This window comes from Urocampus carinirostris, chromosome 7, assembly GCF_059441175.1.
Source record: "Urocampus carinirostris isolate Australia breed hairy pipefish chromosome 7, RoL_Ucar_1.0, whole genome shotgun sequence".
NCBI classification, from domain to species: domain Eukaryota; kingdom Metazoa; phylum Chordata; class Actinopteri; order Syngnathiformes; family Syngnathidae; genus Urocampus; species Urocampus carinirostris.
In genome coordinates, this window is record NC_142355.1 from 10248623 (window position 1) to 10258159 (window position 9537).

At 38.5% G+C, this 9537-nt stretch overlaps 1 protein-coding gene across 3 annotated transcripts; it reads right to left on the reverse strand.

Moving 5' to 3' along the window:
- Nucleotides 1-3270: 3270 nt before the first annotated feature.
- gins3 (GINS complex subunit 3) lies at nt 3271-7499 on the reverse strand. 3 transcript variants are annotated; one of them, XM_088339201.1, is made up of 4 exons: nt 7426-7499; nt 7185-7321; nt 5107-5340; nt 3271-3637 (listed from the first exon to the last, which is right to left on the reverse strand). In XM_088339201.1, exons 2-4 carry the CDS (start codon nt 7311-7313, stop codon nt 3407-3409), a joined length of 594 nt encoding a protein of 197 aa, XP_088195327.1. In that variant the 5' UTR covers nt 7314-7321; nt 7426-7499; the 3' UTR covers nt 3271-3406. The 3 variants fall into 3 exon arrangements, with proteins under 3 accessions (XP_088195327.1, XP_088195329.1, XP_088195326.1); XM_088339203.1 differs by having other exon boundaries at nt 7397-7481; XM_088339200.1 differs by lacking the exon at nt 7426-7499 and having other exon boundaries at nt 7185-7419.
- Between the last annotated feature and the right edge of the window lie 2038 nt (nt 7500-9537).

The following is a 9537-nucleotide window of genomic DNA, read 5'->3' on the forward strand; positions in this document are numbered from 1 at the left end:
CCAGCCACGAGTGTTTTGGCACATCCAGACTTTGTTCCCGTTTTCATCCATCTGTCCTTTTTTCTTGCATTTCGAGGTTGTATCATTGAGTTCTCATCCAGTATTTATATCCTCTGTAATAAAAAGAAAGCCAGGCGGTGATGTGTGCATCAAAAGAGCCACAAATGCAGAATGTGATCAACATTTATGCTCTGCACGCTAAGGTTTTCAATTGCTGTTAATAAATGATGCCTTCAGTCATTTTGCTAATGGAGCATCAATGATGGGATAAGTAAATCAAGTGGATGAATTGGTAAATTGATTGTCTCCTACAGAATCTAAACTGCATTAGTACACAGCAAAAACTAATGTTATGTACTTAATTTATTTCAGAATGTATGTTTTATCACTGCTATTTTTTAAATCTGTTTTACTAATTTGTATTTGTAGTTGTCCTTCATTGGTGTGCGGCCATGGGCGCCAAAAAACAAAACAAAAAAAACAGTGCATGTCCAGAGCAATCTTCTCTCTATTTTTCCCCAGGTCTGAGCGTTCACACAAAGTCGGTGAGCAATGCTTGAAACAACAGTGAGCAACAGCAATCCCAAGTGTGGCAACTAAATCATTATCAAACATGTCCAAAACTTGACATCAATTTACATTTCGTTGAGTTTCCGACAATGCAAAATTATTTTTCTCTTTTGAATGAATTGACTCATGTATTATTGCAAAGGTTGTACGGCCTACAAACGTCATTTGTTTTAACAATTCTTTCACAAGATTTCCATTTCTTTTATTCCTGGTATCTTTTGTTGCATAATACTAACATTTTTGGGGGCTTATTTAGTCGGTTGCACGATACAGAACTGTATTTAATTATATATTTGAGTGGAAGTACAATGTTGGCAACAAGATTAACTTGATATAATTGGAAATTGATTGAATGCAACACCAACTTTTTCCTCTTTTTCCCTGTTTTTTTCTCCTTTTAAAAAAAAATCTCATCGTGTTTATTTTTTCCGACCTGTTACCATTTTCTTGCTTATTTGTTCTCTATTACCTTTTTTCCCTTTAACTGCTTCTTTTTTTCTGAAATTTTCCTGCTCTTTTTCTTTCGTTTTTTTTCCTCAGCTTTTCACTACTTTTTTATTTTGGTATTTTTTTTCTTTTTTGTTCTATCTCCTCCCCCCTCCTTTAGGTCATTTTGTGCACAATTTTACATAATATTTGGTCATGTAGGGATTACGGTTCACAGCCGAGTGTGAAGCGGCAGGGATGAAGAAGCAAAAACAACCTGGAGAGCCGTTTGGGACCCGAAGGAGCCGGTTCTTTTTAGTGAGCCGAGCCAAAGAAGCCAGTTCTTGAAAAACTCTACTGACTTTACTCAACTTCGTTCTACTTTGACCTTGGCTTCCAAATACTGCATTTAGAACACAACGTCAGGGGAACCCTTGTATTTTTACCTTCATGCACTGTAACTTTGAATTAATTCGCTTTTTAATTAGCAATTTCGAGCCCTGATTTTTGTGAGTTGGCTAGATTTTTTTGTGCGCGGAAAAGCTCTGGGCAGTGCGCAAAAAATGTTGGTCTACTAGTGATCCCAAGAGCCCAAAGGAGATCCTCAGGTTCAAGAGCGTTCTTCATTCGCGTTCTTCATTCGCGCCCCGGTGCTGTAGAATGTTCTGCCCTCTGAGATTCCATCTGCAACCTCAGTGAAACAGTTTAAAACTAGGCTTAAAACACACATTTATTTTTCTTATGAATTACCTATTTTTCATGTTGACAATAACTGTGTATATTTTGTTAATGCTACATTCGTTGCACATCTTGGACATCCTTTTATTTTATATCATACTTTAATTATTCTATGTTTCATTTTTGTTAAACTACACTTAAGATTAAACCTTAAAAGAATTTACTTATCTTGGCTTGCCCCCCACCTTACATACATCTTTAATGTTGGTGAGATCAATAATAACAACGAAAATCAATAATTACTGTCAACAATATAATATATTATTATTATTACTATTATATGAAATATATAGTAATATTAAAATTGATAATATTATTATCATAACAAAAAAATCTACCAACTCATCCCAAGAGCCAAGAAGAAATCTGCAGGTTCGAGAGCATTCTCCATTCGGACCCGGCACTGTGAAATGCTTATTTTTAATTTTATTGTTTGTTATTGCAACATCCATTGAATCCTGGAAGGGGATGACCTCATGTGCGCTCCCTTCTCAAGGTTTCTTCATTTTCCCCATGTTGAGGTTTTTGAGTTTCTCCTTGCCCTCATGTAGGTATCAGATCAGGGGATGGTGTAATAATAGTCTGTGGTTTACAATAGTCTCTTGTCTGTGCAGCATTTTGAGACTCCTCGTGATTAAGGGCTATACAAATAAACATGACTTGACTCCAAATCCTGCTGGTACGCGTGTGGCAATACTGATACCAGATCCTAAATCAATAGGGAAAAACTCTTGTTCCGAATTTTTGAGTAGGCTCACGGATCCCTTAACCGCAAGGGTCGTAGGGGCACCACTTCTTGTAGTGTATCTTAGGCAAGTACAGCCTGGTAGCACCCATCCCTCTCCAGGCAAGTATTTTGCTCCCCCACATCAAACAGATAGTAGTTTTCCATGGTTACATGTAGCAGGGGAAGCCTCCTGAGCTGACTCAGATACAACACTTTAATCATCTGCTTGCCGTTGTTTTTCAGTGTAGAGCGTCATCTCACTCTTTAGAGATGACGCACCTCAGCCATGATGAACAGCAGCTCTTATGTGACGATACTGATGCTAAATCCTAAATCACTTGGGAAAACAGAATTTGTTCCAAACTTGTGAGTATCTTATTGACAATACACATTGCATAATTTGAGAAGTATCTACTTCAAAACAAAACAAATCCAGTGAAGCAATGCTTACAGCCAGGAGAGGGCACTATTACCGCTAGAATGATCTAGTTCCATTGGCAAATAATTTAACCCATGTAATGTTTTGTACTTAAAGTAATTAAATAAGAAGAATAGACCATATAACATCAATCAACTAATTCAATGGAACAACTTTTTTTTTCTTCAGTGAAGAATAAGTACAACACATTTCTATTCATGGCTGTATAGGTTCATTTTGTTTAAAACTCAAATTGCAAAAAAAAAAAGTCTTTCTGTTTCTAGAAGAATGCCCAAAACATGACACTTTCCAAAAACACTCAGCAAGACATTAGTTTACAAAGGTTATTTTTATTTTTCTACACAAAAATCAAAAGCGTAAAACATTTTTCAAAAAGCGGGGACAAGGCCCAGAGGACTCAGTGAAAAAGGAAATAGAATCAAAAGGATGAGACGGATAAAAATCAGAGAAGAAGAGTGTCTGCTGCACAAAGAGACACTGATCCAACCTTCAGCTGGAAAGCGAGGTCACGACTGCACATCCGTTATCTTCCTCTTGCGGTAGTTAAGCACAAGGCTTGAGGCAGAGAGCTGCGAAGCGTGTCCTTTTTCCCAACTCTGAAAACTGTTGAGGCCATACTGGCCTGACGTAAAAAGCGCCTTCTCCAGTGAGTCCAGACGTTCCACTAGCGCTGAAGTGTCCTCATTGTAGGCATTTTGGGAAGAATCCATTGTCCGTCTGAAACGCCCAATGAACGTCTAAATAAAGGAAATATTAGTTATAAATGGTAAATGGTCTGCATTTATATAGCGCTTTTCAAGTCAATAACGACCTCCCAAAGCGCTTTTCAATGTGCTTCACACTTACCCATTCAGACACACTCACACACCAATAGCGGCCATGCACCCATGCAAGGCGCCGACCTGCTTATTTAATTGTGTTGAAGGAATACAAGTGCGTTTAGCTGTAGAGTAAACCCCCTAAATATGCGGGGACTACATTGCAAAAAGACCTGCATTTGGCAAAATATGCAAAGTCATGTGGATTTTAGATCAAGGGATGGTCTAATAATAGTCTGTGGTTTGCAATAATGAGACTTGAGACTCTTGGTGATTAAGGGCTATACAAATAAACATGACTTGACTTGGGCTATACAAATAAACATGACTTTTTTTTTTTTTTTTTACAAATCTAGAGGTTATTGGAAGCTCCACAAGAGGGTGCACTTTCACTGTCTCTTGTTTATTTTCAGGTGAAGCAGGTTTTATGCCCTCTTGGAGATCCCATATTTTCCCCACGTTTGCCCGTGGCGCCATTTCGGTGTTAATGTTTCTTTGGATTTGCTGAAGAGGTCTGCATTTGTTGGCTAATTACAGTCTCATCAGCTGCACCGCTTATCCTCAGTAGGGTCGCGGGGGTGCTGGAGCCCATCCCAGCAATCATCGGGCAGTGGATGCTATTTAGGGACTTGTGTTAATTTAGTGCTGCTAATCTGTGTTTTTCATGTTTGTTAAATTTAGAACTTTAGGCGCTTTCTTTTCAGGGTTCCTACAGCTTAGACTTTTTTAATGCTTTTCGAAATCATGTTTAAGACAAAGTCGAGAGAAAAAAAACAATTGAAACAAGGAGCCACCAGGGAAATTTAATGAAAAGAGAGCACCGCAAGAGCCAGCAGCGGGTGCTGATTCGATTTCTGCCCAGTGCTCTAAACGTCAAGATGAAAGAAATTCAATAACTATAGTAGACAGCAGGAGTAACTGACAGTAAGCCAATCAGAATGCAAAACAATGCATGATGAAAATCCGCAAAAAGAACCGCAATATAGCAAGGCGTAACTATTTGAAATTCGGTTTTGAACTTCCCTTTGTTATTGCCGATGGCAGGTGCAGATTTGAAAATGGCCATCATTAATCACTAAGGACATAAAAAAAAAACAGAGCAACTGCTTTGGTGTGCAGTGCACTTTTCACTGAACTCTGGTGGGAACCACAATAGGACAAAGAGCATCACCTAGCAACACCTTAATTTGCACCCACAAATGGACATTTGACAGAATTAGATGATTTACCAGGAACATTTCTAAAAATTAAACTAAGTTTGGGTAATGAAATAAAAACTACTATAAAAATCCAAAACCATCAGATTTAATGGCCCTGGTATGTATGTTTTGAAATAATAGTTATAATAAACAGATCAATTAATTATTACATATATTTCATCGAATTACCTGCAGTAACGTCTGTGCTATTTCTGGGTTCTCTGGACTATCAAAGCGCAGCAACTGTGATCCCAAACCATAATAGTAAGGCCCCAATTTGTGTAGATCCACCACATTGGGGTCCGCGTTGAACACAGTCCTCCAGCCTTCTCTATAAACCTTGGGTAGCTCGACTGACAGCATTGCTTTGTTCTGCTCGTACAAACCCTTTGAAAGCCACAAAGGTAAGTCCATTTTTGTGCCCTGTAGAGGAAACATAATCAGTATCAGAATTCAGCACCATCGGACCTCCCATATTTGGAATTCACACTGCAGGTAAAAACAGAGTTATAAGTAAGCTATAGTAACACAGTACCGTAAATTCCGGACTATAAGCCGCTACTTTTTTTCCCAAATGTTCAGCCCTGCGGCGTATTCAGTGAAGCGGCCAATTTATGTAATTTTTCTAACTACCACCAGCGACACTCGAATTTAGACCGGTGGAATAAGTGGCGGAGGTAGACGGCATCCTCTTAGTTTGCGTACGAATTGTCAGTCTGACAAAGGTTCTTTCCGATAATGAGGAAGTCGCCCTTGATGGCGGCAGTTATCAGGAGAAAGATGAGGACGGTTAACCGCCAATTTCGCAATCGCGGTATGGCTTTTTTAACAGATACGCATGATGCGTTGGATTGTATACTATATTTATAGTTACAATCGCGGCACCTAGTCAAATTTGAGATAAGCTTTTGACTTTGCTACATGTTTTAATGTGGGCGCATGCGGCTTATATACAGGTGCGGCTTGTGTAAGGACAAAACCAATAATGCCCGTTAAATGTAGTGCGTGCGGTTTATAATCAGGTGCGCTCTATAGTCCAGATTTTACGGTAGTTATTTTGGTATGACCGAGAACTCACTACCTTAGGTTTGTGTCTGTTCATGGCATGAAAACTAGAACACGTTTTATTTCATGCCAGTTGGCGCTAGTTGATGGCATAGTAGAAACAATTTAAAAGAAAAAAGAGATAACTATATAGCCTGCTAAATAGCTTAAAGTATAGGAAGATAGCTAGCTACAAAGCTAAAAAGGTAGTCAGAAACCTAGCTAAAAATACTTCACAATTTTTGCTCATTCGTCTTATAAAACCCATAAATTGGAATTTAGTTGGTTGTATTTCTTGTAAAAGAACAATCAATAAAAAGTTGAATAAATAATTTGTATAACAATAGATTCAATTCACTTAATTAATTCCTTAAAAATGATCAATACTTGATTAGTTTTGTCTATAAGGCCTCAGAACAGGAATTTATTTATATGAATCTATTAAATAGCAATTTATCATGGTATTACTGTTATTACCAAGTTACATATTAAAAATAGGGTTATAGTCAGTGAACCAATCACAATAACCCCTGAAGGATTTTATATTTTATACAATCAAATACAAATTACATTTAAATGCAAAAGATATTCACTGGCTGGGCTGCGAGGCGAGGTCAATGTAACCTAGTAGAGAATGATGTTTACAGAAAACAGCAGGAACTGGGACAAGGGCTGACGCAAGTCAGCACGCCCATGGGAAGAGCCGGCACCCCAGCTTGTGAAAAGACGTGGGAAGATCGGAAGAAGATCGAGGGACAACCGAGAGAAAAGGCTCGACGAAGACTAATTCGATGGAATTCACTTAGTTAAATACTTTAAGAAAATAAATCTGCCCCTGTGTGAAATCGTCGGCTATTCTTGTCCATCTTTTCCCAGAAAGAAACGAGCATGCATTGTTAGGAGAATGACGTTTGTGTTTGGTTAATGGAGTCAGATAACTAATTCGAACAATTTGGTAAATGATATATTTTAATATAATAAATTCCTAACACCCCGCACTGGTGAAGTATTTTAAGAACAGGTCCGTGGGCACCTTAACTGTCCTCAGGGGGCACGCTGGAGCCCGAGGGCACCCGTTGGAGACCCCTGTCCTAAATAAAACGTACGGTACTGTATTCACAATGGTCATGTCAACAACGCATTACAGAGTATATAGAATATATCTCTTGTTTTGTTCTTTTATATATATAAGATAATGAATACCTTCTTTAATGGTTACCTACCATCGAAATATTTGGCGAGTCAGTGGACTTTTCAAGGAATCCAAGCCGAGGAAAAGCAACTTCTGTGCGGATAGGAAGTCTCTCTTGTGAAAGCAAAATGTCGTCCAAAGAGAAGAAATTTTCTTCCATGCTCACGCCTGCTTGTACAGGAAAATATGATTGCAATTCCATTGTCGAAACCAGACAAAACCTAAAAAAGTGAAATGCCGTACATGAAAGCGTCAACGCCGAGGGAACCTACTTCAATATTGTTTACAATTTACACTTCCGGAATTTTTCGCGCCCAGCTCGTGTCCGTTGAATAGATGCGTCGTCACTTCCGGATAGGTTGTAATGACGTCACGTTACCAATAGTGATGGGAATTCCGCCTCCTTGAAGAGAACCGGCTTTTTCGGCTCAGCTCACTAAAGAGAACCGGCTCTTTCGAATATCCAACGGCACTTCATATTATGGTTATTTAATGATTATTCTGGTGACTTTATTCTATTCATTAACAGGTTTGGGTAGGGTTACTTGAACTGGATTACTTTCAATTACTTATGGATTACTCCAATACCAAACATGCTAATAAAAGACAAAAAAAACTAAATATGAATAAAATTACAAAATTTTGTGCAGGCTTGGGGAGTAACGGAATATATGGAACGGCAAAAATGATGTTGGCAAGAGATCAAAGCCAGGAGAGAAAGCTTACCACGTGTTGTGAGGCATAGTTTCATTCATATTTAGTTTATTTTGTCTTTTATTAGCATACTTGGTATTGGAGTAATCCAAAAGTAATTGAAAGTAATCCAGTTAAAGTAACCCTACCCAACCCTGTTCATTACCAATGATGTAAAACCTATGCGCAAAATGACCTAAAAAATGAAAACAATGAAGTAAAAGAAGAAGAAAAATCTATCTTTCTCAGGGGTTTCCCACGTGGTGCTCGCGGGCACCAGGGTGCCCCCTCAGGACAGCTGAGGTGCCAGCAGGCCTGTTCTAAAATAGCTCACAAGTGCTGGGTTATTGCGATTTTCTAGTAAAATGATTCTTTCAGTGGTTGATTTTGCCTTTTCAACCCTATCTCTCTCTCTCTCTCTCTCTCTCTCTCTCTCTCTCTCTCTCTCTCTCTATCTATCTATCTATCTATCTATCTATCTATCTATCTATCTATCTATCTATCTATCTATCTATCTATCTATCTATCTATCTATCTATCCATCTATCCATCTATCCATCTATCTACCCTGGTCATATCCCTCTAGAGGGGTGACCGACAGCATAAAAAACACATGCAAAAACAAAGAAAATTTAAAAAATGGAAAAAGTAGCAAAAAAAAACACACACACAAAAAATTGGACCATGGCCAACCCAAATGCCCATACACCCAAACAAGTTAGGCACCTCGGCACCCAAGTTAGTCATGCTTTCGTCCCTCCAGATGAAACGGGACACGAGAAAGCGGCCGTGGACTCGGGTCAGGGTGACACAACACACTCCTCTGTTCAACAGCAGGGCCCGACAGCTTTCACTGGTTTACCCCTGCTGCATCATACAGGTGCCCTGCCCATCCCTTAGAACACATCCCACATCCTTTTACAACACCTCTCCACTCATTCCTATCACCAACAAGAGCTCTAGCTTCCACTATATTTAGACCTCTTTCCTGCAGTGCACTCACTTCTAATAAATAACCTGGTAGTAACACAGTAATAACATAGTTATATGATAAGTAGTTATTTTGGAAATGCATATGAAACAGGGTACCCTATGCGCAAATTGTTAATGAAATTTGTTTCTCGGCTTGGAAAAAGTTGGAGAACCCTGATCTAGACTATTAAATAAATCCCAATTTGCGTGCGTGTGTGTTTGTATGTGGCAATAGGCCCTGAAACAGCTCAAGTGATTTCTGTGAAAATGTACGCAGCAGTACTTTAGGCCTCTGGGAGTGTCTTTAGCTAGGTTTTGTGTCAAGACACCCCCAATTAATATCAACAAAATCGATACACATCTGCTTTTGTGTACAAGTGACTATGGAGCTGCATGCTCTTTGGCACTACCTCGAAGCTTCCTAGCGCTCTTAACAAAAACCATGGCGCCAACAATTAGGAAAAACTTAAGAAAAATTAAGACAAAAAATGAGAAATTAAATAGGTAAAAAGAGAGAAAATAGAGGAAAGAGCAAGAAAAAGGGTAAAACTCTTAGAAAATAATAAATTAAATGAAAAAAATTGGAGAAAAAAGATAGAAAAAAGAAAAGTAAAATATAAATAAAAATGAGTAAAAAGCATGAAAAAAGAAAATAAGATAAAAATAGATTAACAAAAAAGAACAGAGAGAAAGAAGATGATGAAGAAAGCAAGAAAAAG